At 38.9% G+C, this 19,722-nt stretch overlaps 1 protein-coding gene across 1 annotated transcript in view; it reads right to left on the reverse strand.

The window, feature by feature from the left end:
• LOC122737952 (neurexin-3-like) overlaps positions 1-19,722 on the reverse strand; it is a 1,091,749-nt gene that overhangs the window by 917,751 nt on the left and 154,276 nt on the right. Inside the window, 1 exon segment of the mRNA XM_043979962.1 lies at positions 16,845-16,862. Within this exon segment, the coding sequence (XP_043835897.1) occupies positions 16,845-16,862 (18 nt within the window).

The following is a 19,722-nucleotide window of genomic DNA, read 5'->3' on the forward strand; positions in this document are numbered from 1 at the left end:
AAAAACAATTTTGAATTATGTGAAAAAAAAAAACGATTAAAATGGCCATACTGTGGGGCAGCTAGGTGGCGCAGTGCACCGACCCTGGAGTCAGGAGTACCTGGGTTCAAATCCGGCCTTAGACACTTAACACTTACTAGCTGTGTGACCCTGGGCAAGTCACTTAACCCCAATTGTCTCACTTAAAAAAAAAATGGCCATAATGCTTGAGCCTGAGATTACACTATTAAGCAGATACCTCAAAATGGTTAATGAAAAAAGAAAGGTCCCATATATTCCAAAATATTTTATAGGAGCATGTTTCTATAGTAGCAAAGAACTGGAAACAAAGTAGATATCCATCAATTGGTAGTATATATGTAAACAAATAGCATTGCACTAAAAGAAATGAAAAATACAGAGAAATCCAGGAAGACTTACATGAACTAATACAAAGTGAAGTAGAACCAGGAAAATAATGCATAAAAAGACTATAAAGATGGGGAAAGAAATAACAATAACAAAACAAAAGAAACTAAAGCTATAAAATTTAATGACCAGGTTTGGTCCCAAATGAAGAAGTGAATTATTATGGATATAGAACTTTGCTTATAATGTCTGATTCTTGATGTATTAATTAGTTTTGCTGAATTTTAAAAATCTTTGTTATAAGAGATGGCTCTCTGGGAAAGGAAATAGAAAAGGATATATTAGGAAATTTAGATGATGCAAAATCTATTAATAAAAAATTTATTTAAAATTCAGGGGAGAGGTGCGGCTAGGTGGCGCAGTGGATAGAGCACCAGCCCTGGAGTCAGGAGTACCTGAGTTCAAATCTGGCCTCAGACACTTAACACTTACTAGCTGTGTGACCTTGGGCAAGTCACTTAACCCCAATTGCCTCACTTAAAAAAAAAAACATTAAATAAAATTCAGGGGAGGGGGCAGCTAGGTGGCGCAGTGGATAGAGCACTGGCCCTGGATTCAGGAGTACCTGAGTTCAAATTCGGCCTCAGACACTTAATACTTACTAGCTGTGTGACCCTGGGCAACTCACTTAACCCCAATTGCCTCACTTAAAAAAAAAAATTCAGGGGATACTTCCCCCACCCCTGAACTCCAGAATAGAAACATATTGAATTAAAAGTCTGAGAAGCATGGACTGCTTTGGGATCTATGGGGGTCTGGAGGCAGAGTGATTTGTGGGAGAGGATTGTACAGCTAGAGCTGAAAGGAAAATCTGAAGTCAATATAATCCAACCCCCTTACCTTACTTAGAGTTTAAAGGACTTTATTAATGTCCCATAAGTAGTACATGACAAAGGAAAGATTTGAACTTAGATCCTCTGACTCTAAGGCCAGCGCTCATTCCACTATACATAGCTAGATAAAAGAAAACCTATAGCATCCTTTTTTATTTTTTTATTTTATTTTTTTAATTTTAGCAGGGCAATGGGGGTTAAGTGACTTGCCCAGGGTCACACAGCTAGTAAGTGTCTAAGGCTGGATTTGAACTCAGGTACTCCTGAATCCAGGGTCGGTGCTTTATCCACTTCGCCACCTAGCTGCCCAGCATCCTTTTTAATGACAGAACACTGGAGAGGGAACAAGAAATGTGTGAAGACATTGGAAGAACTTTACGAGAGGAACAATTAACAGAACCCTTGGTCTGGGTCTCAGAAGAGAAAACAAGAGCCGAGTGTGGGACTCCTCAAGCTGGTACATAAAGACAATGAATGGAAGAGACAAAAGGCCTGTGAAATCCTGAGAGGAAGCTGGGAAGAAAAGCTAATAGTTTCCATTTTTGGAATCCCCTTCTCTCTTGCAATATATAGAGCTAGAGACAAGAACACTCAGACAAGTAAAGATATGTTTTCCTAATAAGAGACCGAGGAATATTCAATTGTTTATACCTCATTTGATGTGGAGGAAGTGGTTAGGCAAAGGAAGATTCAGAGTTGACATCCAGGTTTTAATCTCGGGGTACTGGGAGAATAATAATACTAAGTTTATGTAATACTTTAGGCTTTAAACATACTTTTTCGCAGAAATCTTGTTAGATAGGTGGTGCCATGAACAAAAATAGAGAAGGATTGGGGGTGGGGGGAGGAGAATGGTTTTGAAGGGGAAGATAATGAGTTCAGTTTTAGCTGTTGAGTTTGAGCTAACAGTGGGACATCAATATAGAATGTTCAAAGGGGGATAAGAAATGCAGGGATGTAGCTTGAGACTGAGAATGAATATCTAGATTTGGGGAGATATTTTCCTCTCATAAAAACAGAGAAGTCCATCTACTTTTCTTCTAGAGCCCCTACCAAGAACTGAAAATCCCATAGGAAGAGATGTAGTATCTGAAATCAAAATCTCCAAGGGAAAGAAGACAGAAAAGAAAAGATGAGGTGTGAAGTATGAACCTTGAAGAACACCCATATTTAGGAGCACAAGAAGGAAGAGGAGCCATTGGAGTGTAACGACTGGAATGACGCCACCTGCTGGAGACTTACTGTAGAAGAGCTCCGCCCATGAGGTGAAGCTCTTTGAGGGCAAGACCATGCATCTTTTCTTTGGTGTCAGGAAGTGATGTTTGCTTGTGGGAGGAAGAAGGGGGAGCCAGGCGCTCTGACTTGCTCTTTCCTGGGGACTCTGGTGGAGAGTAGAGCTAGAAACGTGCTCTCCCTTTAATAGATAGATGAATGTAGGCCTTTCTCTCTCTCTTTACCAAATTCTTATTCTCCTTAATAAATGCTTAAAAGTCTAACTCTTGCTAAAGCTTATAATTTATTGGCGACCACTCATTAGATATTTTAGACAGAATAGCTAGAATTTTAGCCTTAAACAGGAGAAGTCAATGAAATCAGGGAGCTAGGAGAATAAAGATACTGAAGATTTGAGACAGAAAATGTGAGGAATTCAGGCTTAGGGAGAGGAAGAAAGAGGAATCAAGGGCATACAAAAAGGGAATAGAAAGACAATAAAGGGGCAATTCTTCCCTTGGGTAAGTTTTAGAAGAGAAAAAGCCATTTGGACATGGAAAGGGAATTCCTATCTGATGGTCTTGATGTTTCAGTAGGAAAATAAGTCATTGGCCAAGAATAAAAGGAAGCATGATCAGGGTTTTAAGAGAGTAAAAAAAAAAAAATTGAATAGTAATAGATTGGTATGGAAAAACACTCAAACTAAGATACATAAAAGGATATTTTATCACTCTTGAAAAGTGAGGAAAGCTAACAAGCAATATGAAATGGAGATTCAGTTTCATATAAAATCCTCTTTTGGTGACTTGCTATATATATGGAAATGCTTTTATTTATAGATGATTATGTTTAAAATTTTAAAAGAAAATAGCTTTAAAAAGAAAAAGTAAGAAAAACATTTGTTGTGTATTTGTATTGAATCTATTGTTGATAAGGAGAAGCCAGAGAGACCCAAAGTTAAGGCACACTGCTAGAGAATAAAGGAAGAATGCTTGTCAATTGGCTGACTTTTACAAGAGAGTGAGAATTTATGCTAGGATCTCAACGTTGGCTCTTGTACCACCATGGCATTTCAGATGTACACAGAGTGCAGTTTGGAGCTATTATTTGGAGTTCCAACTCTGACTGTGCATTATTTCCTGATGCTAAAGACATATAAGAAAGGATCTGGGAAAGTCAGTGTAGTACAGTAGAAAAAGCCGTGAATTTGGAGTCAGGGGACGTGGTTCAAATCCAGGCTCTAACATTTCCAAACCATGTCTAGTCACTTAACATTTCTGGGCTCCAATCTCCTCATCTCTAAAATGATGATGTTGGACTAGTTGACCTCTGAGGTCCATTCTAGTTCTAAACCCATAATCCTATGAAAAAATGAAGGGCATAAAATACAATAAAATTGTGGATTCCTTTGAGAAATTCCCCTGAAGAAAGATCATGATATCTGAATTCTTGTTGTTTGTTGTTATTCAGTTGTTTCAGTCATGTCCAACTCTCCATGACCCCATTTGAGGTTTCTTTGGCAAAGATCTTGGAGTGGTTTGCCATTTCCTTCTCCAGCTCATTTTACAGATTAGAAAACTAAGGCAAACAGGGTAAGTGACTTGCCCAGGGTGACACAGTTAGTAAGTGTCTGAGGCCAGATCTGAACTCGGGTCTTCCTGACTCCAGACCCAGTGCTCTATCCACTGTGACACCTAGCTGCCCTTATCTGAATTCTAGCACACCTAAAATAGAGACCTGAGTATAGTTGGACAAAATTGTTCTGATTAAAACCAAAGTAGAGCCATTCTTACTAGCTGGAAGGCATTGGTAATGTTTCCCTCCCATCCAAGGCCATTAAAAGAGGGAAGGGAGATTGAAGAAGGACATGGGACTTCTTTCTAAAAGACATGCTTTGATAGTCTTATGCAAGCTATGTCTGGAGGCCATTAGTCCCTGAGAAGATCATAAGATAATTGAACATTTGAGATCATCTAAGTCTAAACCTCTCCTTTAATAGATGTAAAAATGAAGATTCTGAGTGGTGGTTTGCCCCAAGTCACACAGGAAGAGTTGTCAAGTCTTCTGATCCAAATCCTGCTCTCTCCACTACATGCCGCTTCACACACGCTGTACCTCCCACTCCATACACACTCTTCCCCTACCTCCCCTCCTACTTTTAACTTGTCCTATAAGAGCTCCTATAAGGTGGGTGTGAGAAGGAAAAGAAAAAAAGAAAGAGAGAACAACCTGAAGGGGCATGATAACAGCATTCAGACTTGAAAATTGCCTGAGAGCTGACTGCAAATTATATGCAAATCTCATGCAAAATATAGTTATAGCCCACCTAACTATGTCATTCACTGGCTGATGCCCTTAGGGAAAATTCCCCATTGAGGTCACTGCTTTCACAGATTGGGGAGATCATACTTAAATAGCCCTCAAATAAATTCAAAATGTTGTTGTCTGTGTTACTGAAGCTACAATGAACCTATGTTCAGAATAACCATGAGAGAACATGAGAGAACAGAAACCATTACTGAACTGGGCAGAGGAAGATGCAATGTTCAAGAGCAGGGTGTTTGGGTGAAGGCCTCCATCATTCAACTTCATGTTTCCCTCCTCTCAAACTTACATTTCAAATACTTCAGATTCTTTTGGCTCCTTCTTTTCTTCCCTGTAGTTAAATTGAGTCAAGAATGTCAGGAAAGGAGAAAGTGAGTTGCTCAAGGAAAATAGTGGTTTCACACATATAGCAAAAAAGGGGGAAAAAAATCCCTACCAAGATTTTTGTCTCACTAGATCTCAGGGTAACTTTTTTTTTCCCCTACAGTGAAAAATCCACGTGTACCATTTCACTTTGCAACTTGAAGTAGGGAAATTAAATGTCACTAATTACACAATGGTGCCAAGTAGCAACGCTGAATTCTTATTAAGCAACAAGGATTTTTTTAAATGGGTAAATTATTTGAAATCAAAATGAAATGCAAACATCTGCCTGGTGTTTGAGGGGTTATTGAGAACATGGAGAAAATTAGAGAGGGAGTGGTGGTCAAAGAAAGGGAAACTATATTAATAATTTTAAGGAAGCAATAGTAAACTTAAAAAAGAAAGAGAAGAAAATACGTGGTTTCTCAGCTGTTATAAAAATGTGGAAATTAAGGCAATTTGGTATAAATAGGATTCAAATTTTATTCTAAGTACCTTATCAACTGGCAGGGGGAGTTGACACAATCCTACAACAGTTAAGCCTTTTTTTTTTTTTATTAAATTCTGATGGAGAGACAGCATCATCTGTTGAAATGGCATTAATTTGGAGTCAGAGGAACTGGGTTCAAATCTCAGCATAGCCACTACTTATTTGACCTTGGGCAAATCACCTGATTTCTTTGGCCTTAATTTTCTCATCTATACAATGAGGGGACTTGACTAGATGATGTCTGAGGTACTTTCCATTATCCTATGGAAGTTTTGGTGGATTGAATTCTCAATATAAGTCAACAACACTATGTAACAGCAACAATAATGATGATGATGCAGTCTGTATTAATAGAAGTAAACGCTCACATAAAAGAAGTGTTAGTTTTGTTTGTTTGTTCATTTTAAGATTAGGTCTCCCCCTCTTGCTCAGTCTGAAAACCCATCAGCATCTCATATCCATACCATTCTGATTAGCATGGGAACTTTGACCATTCTGGACTTGGACCAATGGACCTCTCCTTAAGTAGCCTAAGTACCTCACTCCCACCCCCTGCTCTGAGGGGGCTTACTGTTTTAATGCTAAAATCAGTGTGTACATCCCATCAACTTAGCCCATGGCACCTCCAAACTCCTGACCTCAAACAAACCACCAGTCTTAGCATTTCTGGTAAGAGGCATGACAAGCATGTGCCACTATACCAGCTGTGCTCACTGCATTATGTCAGAAAGCATCAAAAATATTGTGTCCAGGTAAGAGTGTCACATTTCAGAAAGGAAAATAAGCTAATAACTGTCCAGAAGAGAGCAAGCAGGATGGTGAAAGGACCAAAATTATGCAATATTAGGATCAGGTGAAGCAATTAAGAAACTTTATTCTGAAGAAGACTTCAGATGAACATCATTGTTGTGTTCATATATGGAAAAAGCAACATGTGGAAGAGGGATGACTTTTGTTCTCCTTAAACTCAGAAAGAACTAGGTTCAATGAGCAGAAGTTACAGAGATAAGGTAGCTAGGCGGTGCAGTAGAGAAAGTACCAGCCCTGAAGTCAGGAGGACCTGAGTTCAAATCCAACCTCAGACATTTACTAGTTGGGTGACCCTGGGCAAGTCACTTAACCCCAATTGAAGAAGAAGTACTTTATAAGGTGCTAAATAAACAGAAGAGTTGTGTTCTAGTTCCACATAGCTATGTGACCTTAGGCAAGTCATTCTCTGAGCTGGAGTTTCTTTCTTTGTAAAATTAGGAGACTGGGTTAAATAGTCCCTGAGGCTTCCTTTGTTTGAGTCCTGCCTGCCTAGCAGTGTGTGGCAATATTGTAATTATCAATTGATGCCTCATTACCTTTCAGCTATTTGAAATTGAAATGGAGGGACATAATAACATATGGGTCCCTCCTTCTCCACCCCTACCTCATCTCCCACATAGATCTGAACTGAGAGGATAACTGTTTCTAACAGTACCAGACCTTCTTGATTCCAAATAGACTCGCCAGTTAAAAAAGAACAGAATCTCTCAATGACCAGAGGACCTGATATAGAACTTAGAATGTAGGAATTGTGACTTTGCCTCTCTCCCTTAAGGGAGCTGAGAAACAGGCTATGGAAATTAGCAAGAAGGAAACATGACCTTACTAGACTAGGAATATTGGCAAATATAGGAAAGATGTGTATGGGGCTGAATGGGGTAATGGAAAGACTTCTGGATTTGTAGTCAGAGAAATAGGTTTGAATCTTGACTGATACTTATTCTCTGCACTACATTAAGAAATTCTTAATGGACCCTTTCTGCATCCAGGTTTTCTCATCCATAAAAAATTAGGAGATTCAACATAGATGACCTCTAAGGTCCTTTTCAGCTCTCAATCTGTGATCCTAACTAATGGTTAAGTGCTAGCTTGTGACTCAGAGAACATGAATTCAAATCCCACTTCTGACACTTACTAGCTATCTAGCTTAGGGGAAGTCACTTAACCTCTCTAGGTCTCAGTTTCTTCATCTGTAAAGTAAGAATGTTGGATTGGATGTGTTCTTACAATCTCTTCTAGCTCTAAATCTATTCTTTCTATCTTTCTTTCTATCTATCTATCTATCTATCTATCTATCTATCTATCTATATGTCTATCTATCTGTCTATCTCTGACAGGCTAAATAGTCTTGAATCAAGGTACACCCAACAGAAGAAAAAGTAGAACAAGAAGAATCTAATTCCATAATATTTTCAGGAAAGTCTGTGTGTCAGTTTCTTTAAGATAATTAAGAATTAAAGAATGATCAACTCACTTTATAGAAGGTATTTTTGATGGGTTTAAGTGAATGGGGAACAAGTATTCATTAACTGCCTAATTTGTGCCAGGTACTGTGTAAAGTGCTTTATAAATATTATTTCATTTGATCTTCACATCTACTGGGGAGTAGGTGCTATTAGTATACCCATTTTACAAAAAGTCTTGAGACTAGATTTGAACTCGTCTTCCTGACTACAGGCTTAACATTCTATCTACTGTGCCACCTGTCTAAATGTGTGTAATAAGTCAAATTTACCCAAAAGACCATGTGTTTATAAGACATCATTAAATATCTTCATTTTTTTTAAACAAAGTCGTCTCTGTTTATTGAATGGGATTCACAGCCACTTGTAAATATCTGAGAACTTCTTACCCAAAAGGGGAATCAATGGTTCCCCAAAATCTTTTCCAGAATAGCATCCATAACACCTTCTCTCTCTAATCTCCTATTGGCTCTAGTCTCTTAAATGCAAACTGAGTAAGCTCCCTTAGCAACTCCCACCAGATTCCCTTTTCTATAGGGAAACATCAAGAGAATCTAATGAAGACCCAGTAAAGGGTTCCACACCAAGCACATATGGTCTTGCTTCCTTAGAGTCAGCCAAAGCTGTCATGCAAGCGGGGAAGCAGCTATTCTCTCATACTTTGTTGATCAAGAACATATACAGTAGCCAAGGGGCTCTTTCCAACCCCCAGCTGGGTAATTGGCTGGAAGCTGAGCATGGTTAGTTTAGTCTAGGGCCTCCTTCCAATCCAATTACACACAACTGTAAATTCTCCCTCCCCTCCTTTCTGCCTGGTCTCTCTTGAACTGTGCCCCAGTAAGCATAATAACATTTTTTTTGAGGGGGGGAAAAGGGGGAGAAGGGAAGTATTTTCAGGATAGTCTTGAATTCATACTATACCCTCAGGATTAAGTGGTGATTCCCCACGGAAGTTGAGAAAAAAGGAAACAGAAGGCACCTTCTTTCATGGGGGGGGGGGGGCAGGAAACAGGCGTCCATGCTTCTAGAACTAGATACTACAGGCCACCATTCAATGAAGGAAAGCTGTTATCTTACTTCTCTCTGCTACTAACTATATTGTCTTAGGCAAGTCTTAACTTCTGTGTTCCTCCGTTTTCTCATCAGTAAAATGAGGGAGCTGGACCCCAAAGAGTCTTTCAAGATGTAGATCACATGATCCTATCAACATCCCAGTAGCTCTTTCCCCCAAGATTTTACTCTAGGTAACATCAATCTATTGAGCATGGGAGGATAAAGATGGCCATGGGACTGAGTGTAGAGAAATCCATTGTAGCAATCATGAACGTTTAGTTTGGGAAGAAAAGTAAGTGAACAGAATGCATGCATACATAATATGGAGAACAGAAGTACAAGTATGTGAATGCAAGTGTCTAAGAGCCACAAATGAAAGAAAAAAAAAGTATAATTGTAAACAGTAGCCATAGACAAAGACAAAAAAGGAGATCTAGAAATTCAATTTTTCTCCTCTACCCAACTTCCAGCTTCCAAAGAATACAGTATACAGTGCCCAGCATAAAAGTTGAGGGACTTTTTTTTAACTAGATTCCACTTTGATAACTACAATGGGATCCAGCGACCCTGGGGGAAGAAAGGAAAGAATATAGAACTAAAGATGGAAGGGAACTTAGAAGACATCTAGTCTAATCCTTTCATTTTATAGATAAAGAAAGTGAGGGCTAATGATTACTTCTCTCCTCTTATACCCAGTTATTGAGGAGATCCAAGGTTTTTTTTTTTTTCCCTTTTTCCTATTTCCTCATCCAAAGTCCAGCCTTTCAAGGAGATCTCTGAACTTGCCCCCAAATTTACCCCACCTAGCCCACTTTATGTAGGTGGAGTTGCTACCCCACCTAAGTAGAAAAATTTAACAAAGAAAGTCTAATCTGAAATCTAGTCCATTGTGTTCTAGTCTGACAGGTCTGAGCAATCAGTCATGTCCCCCTGCCCCTCATTAGAACAGGTCCACCTCTTGTTACAATATTCATTCTTCTCACTAATTGTTAACCAATCATAGTTGATTACTGCCTGTTGGGAATGCCCACTCTTCCAAGGGCATAGAAACATCAAGAAGCCACCATGATCCGTCTTTGGTTCAGGAGAGGCAGCCAAATGACCTATCCTTTTATTAATTACCCACTAACAATAAATAATAAAATGATTAATTACCCAGAAACTATGTCACAAGAGTTTAAGTGACTTTCCCAGGTTTGCAAATGTAGATCAAGTCTACTGGATCCAATAAAAGATGATTTCCTCCTCTACTGCCTCCTTGGGACTTCAGATGAATGCTTTACTTATTGAGTAATACCCTCCATAAGAATAGCCCCATCTTTTAGCAGATAGAATTCTATCTCATAGATTAGACAGGAAGAGAAATGCTCCTGACTGACCAGTAGTCTCTTTTTACCTGATTACACTTGAAGGCATTGGGAGATCTGAGAATCATAAACTAAAGACCTAAAAAAAAGGCCCAGAAAAGTATCTAATACAAAGCTTCTTAAACTGTGGTTCATGACCCCACATGGTGTCATGTGACTGAAGGTGGGGGTCATGGAAAATTTGATAGTAAAAGTTAGTTTTCTGTACTTATTTTATATACCTATATACCTAGGGTCCCGTAAAAATTCCTCAGTCAAAAATGAGTCATGAGTGGAAAAAGTTTAAGAAGTCTTAATCTAGTCTAGCCTTCTTCAGTTTACAGATGAGAAACCTAAGGCCTATAGAGGTGAAGAGACTTGTTCAAGGAGATGCAAATAAAAAGCCAGTATCCAGGCCCAGATTCTCTGACTCTATATTCATTACTCATTGAAGAGCTAGGGGAGGAAGCTACACTGGGACTCTGGGGTCCTCAGAACTAGAGGAAGAGAATGGAAAGAACTGAGCCAGGATAAGAGTCAGTACTCTGAAGAATGGAGGTATGAGAAAAGGCACTGAACAAAAATGACTTCGATTCTTTCCAGCAATGGTAATTTCTCTGGACTTGCCAGCCACAGGCTCCTTCTCCCTCCCTCTCCTACTTTCCTGCCAATACTGTGGTGGACTCAGAGCAAAAGGACTATTTCCTCATCAGGCCTCTGAATAACTAGGGCACTTCAACAAGGTCACAGTTATTCATTTAAATTCAAACTCTAATCAGCAGCCAAGGCCTGAGTTATTATCCCTTCTGAGGAGAAAGGCTGTCACTGAAACAGTATATAAACAGCCCCACCTCACTGGTGGTGGAATGAGGGAGGAGACAAGGTGGAGGAAGGAAGGGAATAAAGGCTCACCCCCATAGACAGGGTGCCACTCAGCCACCCCTCCTCCTCAATCCCCTCCTTCCAGCCCAGAGCAAGGAAACTGTCAGCAACTCTTCACAAGGTTTCCAATACTGCCATCCCCATCTTCCTCCCACTCCCTTCCCCAAGATCCCTCATCTCAGTCTAGTTGATTCTGTCATCTTGGTCTCCGGTCTAAATAGTTCAAGAGCAAAGGGGCTGGTGGGAAGGAGTAGTAGAAAGGGTGTCTCCAAAACAGGCAGCTCTTAGCAACACAGATGTAGAATTGGAAGAGATATTAGAGGTCACCTACTTATTGCATCATAGATTCAGAGTTGGAGAAAGCAGAAATGACTTGCCAAGAGTCTCTTAAGTAAGTGGAGTCCATTGGGTCCAATGATGGGTAAGTCCTTGGACTAAACCATTATTTCACAAGAGGCCCCAGTCCCTTCATTCTCAAACTTGACTCCCTCTCTGGGCTTCCCCCTATACCTTTTATTTATTTTATTTATTTATTATTTTTTTTTAGTGAGGCAATTGGGGTTAAGTGACTTGCCCAAGGTCACACAGCTAGTAAGTATTAAGTGTCTGAGGCCGAATTTGAACTCAGGGTACTCCTGAATCCAGGGCCAGTGCTCTATCCACTGCACCACCTAGCTGCCCCTCCCTCTATACCTTTTAAACAACAGCTTTTCATCCTCCCTCCTCCTCCTCCTTCTCCTCCTCACTATTTTCTAGTCCCCCCCCCCATATGTTATCTTCTCCCATTAAAACAATCCCCCTGAGGATAGGAATTATCTCTTTTGCTTATATTTATATCTTCAGTGTTTAACAGAGTGCCTTGCACAGAGTAAGAGCTTAATACTCTATTTCCTCCCACCCACCCCAATCCTCTCCCCATTAAGAATTAGTAACTTGCCTGAGGTTACATGGTAATAGATGGCAGAGCTGGGATTTGAACTCAGGTCCTTTGACCCCAAGTTTAGCATTCTTTCCATGGTACTAGCTGACCAATTCCCCCATTTTAGAGATGAGGAAACTAAAGCCAAGATAGATTAAATAATTTGCCCAAGGTCAGACAGATACTAAATAGCAGAAGCAACATTTAAACCTGGGTCCCCTGATTCCAAATCCTTTCTACTGTAGCATTGTCTTGATTAGGAATGAATAAGAATGGGTCTTACAGGGTTAGGAATTAAAAATTTGATTCCATTCAATCTTCCACCCACAAAGCTCATGACACGTGCAATATCATCACCCCACTAGCTTCTAAATCTGTTTCCAAGAACAAGGAAAGTGTGGATGTAGTCAAGCAAAAAAAAAAAAAAAAGTCTTCCTCCCTTCTCTAAAGTGAGGGTGCTGAAGGAAAACTTCCACATTGGAGATGTCTTTCAGCCCCAAGCAGTATTTGATCCCAAGGTCTTGCTGTCCAGGAGGGGTATTTTACAGTAGTGTTGCTTCTAACCCATTCACTCAGTAAGTTAAATTAATCAATTAATCAATTGGCCCTTTATAGTCCTCCAGCTGCCCATGGGTAAAGAATTCCTTTAGTTTGTAAAATTTCTTATTTGTCTTCCTGAGGGGATTGGAGGGGAAGGGGAAATGGAGAACTGTTAAAACCGAAACTAAAACATCTCTCTTTAGGAGCTCCACTGGTGGGATCCAGATTGCCTGGCAAGGAACAGAGCAAGAATAGAGATTGTGAAGTCACCTCATCCAAGGCCAGACTTGCTCAGACTCTAGAGTGAATGAATCAGACAGCTATTGCCTTGAAAACAGAGCCAACTATTCAGGGTTTTATGTACTGGAGCAATGGATGAGAAGTTTTGAGGAGAAGGTGTTAGAGGGCAATAATGTTGGCTATAAGCCATGTGACCTTAAACTTCAGGTGCAAAACCACTGGGATATCCCATAAATAAAAGCAGACATAGTGCTTCCATATCATTGAAGAGGGAAACTACAAGAAGCCATGTTCTGACTGTGGTCACACTACACTACTATGGTAGCCAAGTCATTCTGAATTCATTCTTCTCTAGAAATGTCTAATATAGGAAGAATTCAGGAAGGGGGTCCAAGTTCAACCATATGCCTCTTCATTCAATGAAAGTGAAAGTAGAAGAACTGAATGAAAGAAGGAAAACTAAGAAATAAGAATGGCTATAACAAAGAATATGTGTTATTAACCAGAGTGTACCTGAGAACTGGTGCGCTTTCGTGTATTTACCCAGTTAATGAAACCCAGTCCAATCCAACAAGCATATATTAAGTACCTACCATGTACAAAGCATTGTGCTAGACACTGGAAATACCAAGGCAAACAACAACAACAAAAGAGTCCCTACCTTCAAGTAGCTTATTCAAGTAAAATCACACAAGAATGCAACATGGAAACATGTAATCAGATGGCTAGATGGATGGATGGATGGATGGATGGATGGATGGATGGATGGATGGATGGATGGATGGATGGATGGACAAATGAATACATAACTGAATATGTACAAATATTTACATACATGTATATATACACATACATATATGAGAGAAAAGAAGAGAAAAGAGGATAGGAGAGAAGACTGGAGGAGGGAAGAGAAAAGAGGCAAGGGGAGAGGAGGCAAAGGGAGGGGGAATAGAGAGAAGAGAGGAGAGGGAAAGGAAGGAGAGATGAGGGAAGTAGAAGGGAGGGAAAGAAGGAAAAGGAAAGGGAGGAGAGAGAAGGGAAAAGAAAGAGAGGGAGAAGGGAGAAAAAAGGAGGAGAAAGAAAGGAGGAAGGGAGGAGAGGAGAGGAAATGAGAAGAGAGAGGAAGAGAAGAGGGCAGTAGCAACCATGGAATATTAATTGTGCCTTGAAAAAAATCTATGGATTTTGAAAGGAGCAGGTGAGAAGGGCTTGTATTCCATCCATAGGGAACAGCATACTCAAAGACTCAGAAGTAGTCGAGTTCATATACAGTGAACATCAATTCAACCAGTTTGAACAAGAACATAGATTACGTTGAAGGGAGACAATTTAAAATAAACTTGGGAATGGAAGACTGCAGGAAAGTTTAAATACCAATCTGAGGAGTTCCCATTCTGTTCTAGAAGAAATAAGGAACCACAAAGGCATTTGAACACAGAAGTGACATCATCTTGTGTGCTTTAGGACAATTATTTTGCCATCTGGGTTGAATTTGGATTAGAGGAGAAGGCTGGAAGCCAGAGTCCAAATAGGAGGCTGTAGCAATAGTTCAGGCAGAAGGTGATGAAGTCCTGAACTGGTGTGGGAGCTGTATATGTCAAGAGAAGAGGACACATAGGACATATGTGGTGGAAGCTGAATTAACAAGATGTGGCAACTTATTAGATTTAGGTAGGATGAAGGAGAAGGAAATACTATGGTTGCAAACCTCGATGACTGGAAGAATGATGATAACTCAATGGAAAATGAGAAGTTTGGAGCAAAGATGGGTTTAGAAGGTAAGACAGAAAGAAAAGCTCTGTTTTCTTGCATTTGAGATGCCAAGAAGAATGTTCAGGTAGAAATGTCCAAAAAGTAACTGATAATGTGGAATGGGTGTCTTGGAAGTCATTTATATGAAATGCTAATTGAACCAATGGGAGTCAAGGAACACAGAGGATTTGGACAGAGAAAAGATAAGGATTCAGGATACAACTTGGGGGAAGTCCCACAACTAGGAAGCGGCCAGCACACAGACTTGGACAATTTAATTGTCTTTAAAGTTAGTAAAATCCTAGATACTAAATTATGATTATCATGAAGGAAAGTCAATAGATAGTAACTTTTCCTTTCCCATAGACATTATTTACCTGCATGCATTTCTACATATCCTCATTACTGTGACAGAATATATGGTATCCATAGTTTCTGCAATATAAAGTGGGTGAAAGTTTTGTCGATGTTTCTGTTAACAAGATATTTTGAAGATATGCTTAAATTCAGCTTAGCTATAGACTTAGTTTTGTACATTTCTCTTGTATATTATATTTATGGTAGCCATATTTCCACACCAAAAATTGGGACACATGGATGATCTTAAGAGAGGTATTCTTTTTGCAAAGCTCTGTCTTAAAGCATTATTTATTTTATTTAAATTGGAACCGCAACAACAAAAATGAGAACCAATGGTTGTAGTAAGTAGGTTAAAGGTGGTATTAGAGGATGGCCAGATGTCCCTGGCCTAAGTAGAAAAAAAATTCAAAATTAAACATGCTGTGTACCATTTGAAAGAGAGCTATGAGTATTAAAGACATGAAGTCACCTCTGTTTGATCTGATAACCATCCTATTTGAAGGTATGAGGTAAGGAGAAGGTAATGAGATATTCGATTGTAGAGGAACTTTTATTTTAAGATTCTGTAGGGCAACTAAAGTCATTCCTATTGTAGCAATGGGAAAGGACTTGTGATGTAGTGTTTTATTTATTCTCTTTAGCTCAAATCAGTATCTAGGTAAGCTCAATTTAAAGCTAATAGGCCCAGTGGTTTTGAACTCCCTTAAATGTTCATCTAAACCTAAGTGGGGCCCATCGGCCCATCCACACTTGTTTTTCTGCAAACTCGCAGGTAGGTTAAGACAATTAGCATAGCCATAGCTTAAGAGAAAGAGAAATGTCTGCAATTTAGAAAGATAAATATAGATTACCAAAAGGACAGTTGTTTTTTTCTCAATACAGGTTTAGAAACCTCTTTTTATATGTATCAGATCATTCCCCCAAACAGCCCCAGTCCTGAAATGTTAAATATTTCTAACTAACTATTGAAAAGCAGGGATGAGAAGAATAAGACTAAGGTGCTCAACAAACTGCATGATTCATAACCGGAGAATGATTTTAAAATAATTTCCTCAAACCTTTGCTCTTCACTTTTTAGATCTATCCAACATTCATTTAAATAGGGGCTTCCTTCAAGATTCAGTTCAAATCCCACCTTCTTTAATAGGTCTTTTCTGGTCACCTCTTCATCTACCCCTCTACATTTTCTAAGATTATCTCCAATTTACCCTTGATATATCTTGTATGTAGATATTTATATATTCCCTTTCCCATTAGAATATAAGCTTCTTGAAGGTAGGGATTATATTTTCATTTCTTTGAAGCCCTAAGGTTAGCATAGACGTAGCACATAATGAGCATTTAATCAATACTTACTGACTGAATAGGAAATTTTTTCTTTTTTGATTTAATTTTTTTATTCTGAATTTAACAAACAAAAATAACATTTCCATATACAAAGAAAATTATATGTGAAACTGAAAAAGGAACAATTAAAGAAGGAAACAATTGTATATAACTATATACACATATATATTACAAATATATTTTTGTGTATATATATATATGCATATAATTGTGATGGGGACATTTTTAATATTTTAAAATAAGTTATTCCAAATCCAACAAAAATCCATATTATTTAATCCACAGTTGTACCACTTACTCGCTAAGTGGCCTTGGGAAAATAACTCTCTGAAACTCTGTTATTTTCTTTTAATCTGTAAAATGAAGGTTTTCAACTAGATAACCTCCAGTGCTAAAAATCTGCTCTGATACCACTCCACCCCAGGAAAACCAGATTCACACAAAACATGCATATCCAAAAAAAGAAAAGGATTCTCTCCTCATTCAAACACAAAGACTCACCTGGACTTTGACTGACATCTGTGGAGGCATTTCCAAAGGGAAGGAAAGGGAGAGGAAAGAAAGGAGGGAGGGAGAAAAAAGAAAGAAGAGAATTAGCAGCACACACACAGCAGCACAATATGTACTTGCATGACTGTGGAGCTCATGCAAGACCCAAAGATTGTTCAGTTTCTGAGCAATTAGCTCTGTCCTTCACCCAAAAACCACCCATGCAAGCTGAGGGTCCCAAGATCCCCTTTCACTGTGCATGTAGCAAGAAAGAGTAGCTTCACATCTGTCCGGAGAGGAGCAATCCTGGAAACAGATAGAGCTCCAGAGAGCAAAGTCAAGACCTGAAATCAGCAAGAATATTGGTTAAAATATTCTCATGGGCATCACAACCACAAAACACAAATCTGTTTCACCCAGTCCAGTCAGGACATTACAAGTAAATTCAAGCAAGTTTTCAGAGCAGAGAGAAAATAATATTAAGGCATTCCCACTGAAAACTAGAGAAAAAGAGTCATGTGAATTTAGAACAAGTTGTAGGTCACCCAGTCCTAAAGGAAAGGAGAACAAGTATCTCTTCTAATTCTTCATCCCAATATTCCTAGTGACCATCCTTCATCACAGACAGTGCTATGGGTTAACTGAAAATTCCCATTTAATTCTTCTCACTTCCTACCATTAAACGCAGGACTCATCATTTCAAATCAAATGTGGCATACACAAATAAGCAGAACTGGATTAACCCATGTCAATTATCAACAAATCTATTGCTTAATTACCACCAAAATTTGGAGAGACTTAGACCTAGGTTGGCCACAGGGTAAGGTGTTTGTTTATTTGTTTTGACCACAATAATGATTAAAAGACATCTTACCAAGTTTAGGGAGGGTTACCATTAATGGAAGAAGGAAACCACTGACTAGCTTGCTCTTGTCATTTAAACTCAGAATTTTTAAGTTGAAAGTGAACTTAAAGATGATTTAGCCCCCCTTCACTCCATAAATGGGAAAAATGATAGCTTTTAATGTTGTTTGCCCCCTTATTTAGGGAAGGGAGGTGGTATAGTGGATAGAATGCCCGCTCTGGAGTCAGGAAGATCCATCTTCCTGAGTTCAAATCTGGCCTCAGACACTTAATAACTGTTAACCTGGGTGAATCACTTATCCTTTGTTTGCCTCAGTTTTCTCATCCATGAGATGAGCTGGAGAAAGAAATGGCAAACCTCTCCAGTATCTGTGCCAAGAAAACCCCAAAAGAGGTCACAAAGAGTTGGACACAACTAAAACAATTGAACAATGAGCCTCCTTAAATTACAGTGATTACATCAAATAGACTAGGGGTGAGGAAAACCAACTTCCCTTCACACATACAGTAGTTAGTACAAGGACCAGAGCTCAGTAAAGCTAACACATCTTCCGCTTTATCATGCTGCCTTCCACTCAGTCCCTGTTTTAAGACTGAATTGCAACACCTTAAAGCTTTGTTACTGGAAGCTTGGATTCCAAGGAACTGACTACAAGGCTAGATCTCCTCATTCTTATGTGGGGTAACAGTATATCTTGTTATAGATATCCTCCACAAGAAATTTCTATGCCTTTATTTCCCTTTCTGGATGCAGAGGGCCATATCCTTTGTGCCAATGATTAAAACATCTATACAAATAAATACCATAGCAAATGGGAAATCCTATGAGGTTTTTTTGGCAGAAAGGTATTACGGTAATATGAGAAGTAACTGAATGAACCACAAATAGTGGAGGAACTGTGGAAACACCAAGACTGAACTTGGAGCCCCCACCAGTTCATTCAATAGTACATGCTTACACCCAAAGGACCTTTAGAGAAGACCTTAAATCATCCTTTAGCAAGAGCCCCTTTCAGGTTTACTTCACAGTTAAAGTTAGGGTGGAGTGGCAGAAGGGAGGGATAAAGAAGGGAAAACATCAGAGGTGGGAAGGGAAAACATGTTGCATAAATAACTAAACAGGGCCATTAACTGTGACTGATTGATTGCTTGAAATAGTGGTCCTTAACCTACCCCTTAATTAAACAGGATAGCAAACTATTTCCATGTGGTCAGAGAGAGCACTGTGGTAATAATGCCTGCACTGAAAAGTGCAATAGAGTGCTAGACTTGAAAGTCAGAAAGACCTGGATTCAAGTCCTGCCTTCGATACTTTCTAGCCATGTACAGTTATCCCTTCCACTCTACAGGGGTTAGGAGTGTAGTACCCCAACGATCTGGAAAATTTGCATACAATTTTTGGTCCGCCCTTCATACCAGAGAAGTTTTTTTTTTTCTTTTATGGGGTGTTTACAGTACCTTATTGTAAAATTTGAGTTATTTGGTCATAGGCTATATATAGGTAAATGTTAAATAAAAATAGGAAAAGAAATTAAAATTTTATATATATATATATATATATATATATATATATATATATATATATATATATATATATATATATATATATGCTTTTTGGAGCTTATAAACTTTTTCTGTCATCTGCTGGCCTTCACATGTCATCTACACCTTCCGCAAAACTCTCAAACAATTCCCATTTAATTTTTTTAATCCTACCTGCAATATATCAAAATTACAATGGGCAAAGTCATGATGTGAAAGGGATAAGTGTAATCCTAGGCAAGTCACTTGATTCCCTTGACCTCAGTTTTCCTATTTGTAAAATAAGGATAATAAATAGCACAGTCCTCAGAGAAGTGTGATGAGAACCAAATAAGATTACCTACTCAAAGTGCTTCGCAAATTTTTGTTGTAGTTTAGTCAATGAGGCTTGTCTGACTCTTCCTGACCCCATTTGGGGTTTTCTTGGCAAAGATACTGAAGCAGTTTGCCATTTCTTTTTTCAGTTCATTTTACAGATGAGGAA

Source organism: Dromiciops gliroides, chromosome 2 (genome assembly GCF_019393635.1).
Source record: "Dromiciops gliroides isolate mDroGli1 chromosome 2, mDroGli1.pri, whole genome shotgun sequence".
NCBI lineage: Eukaryota > Metazoa > Chordata > Mammalia > Microbiotheria > Microbiotheriidae > Dromiciops > Dromiciops gliroides.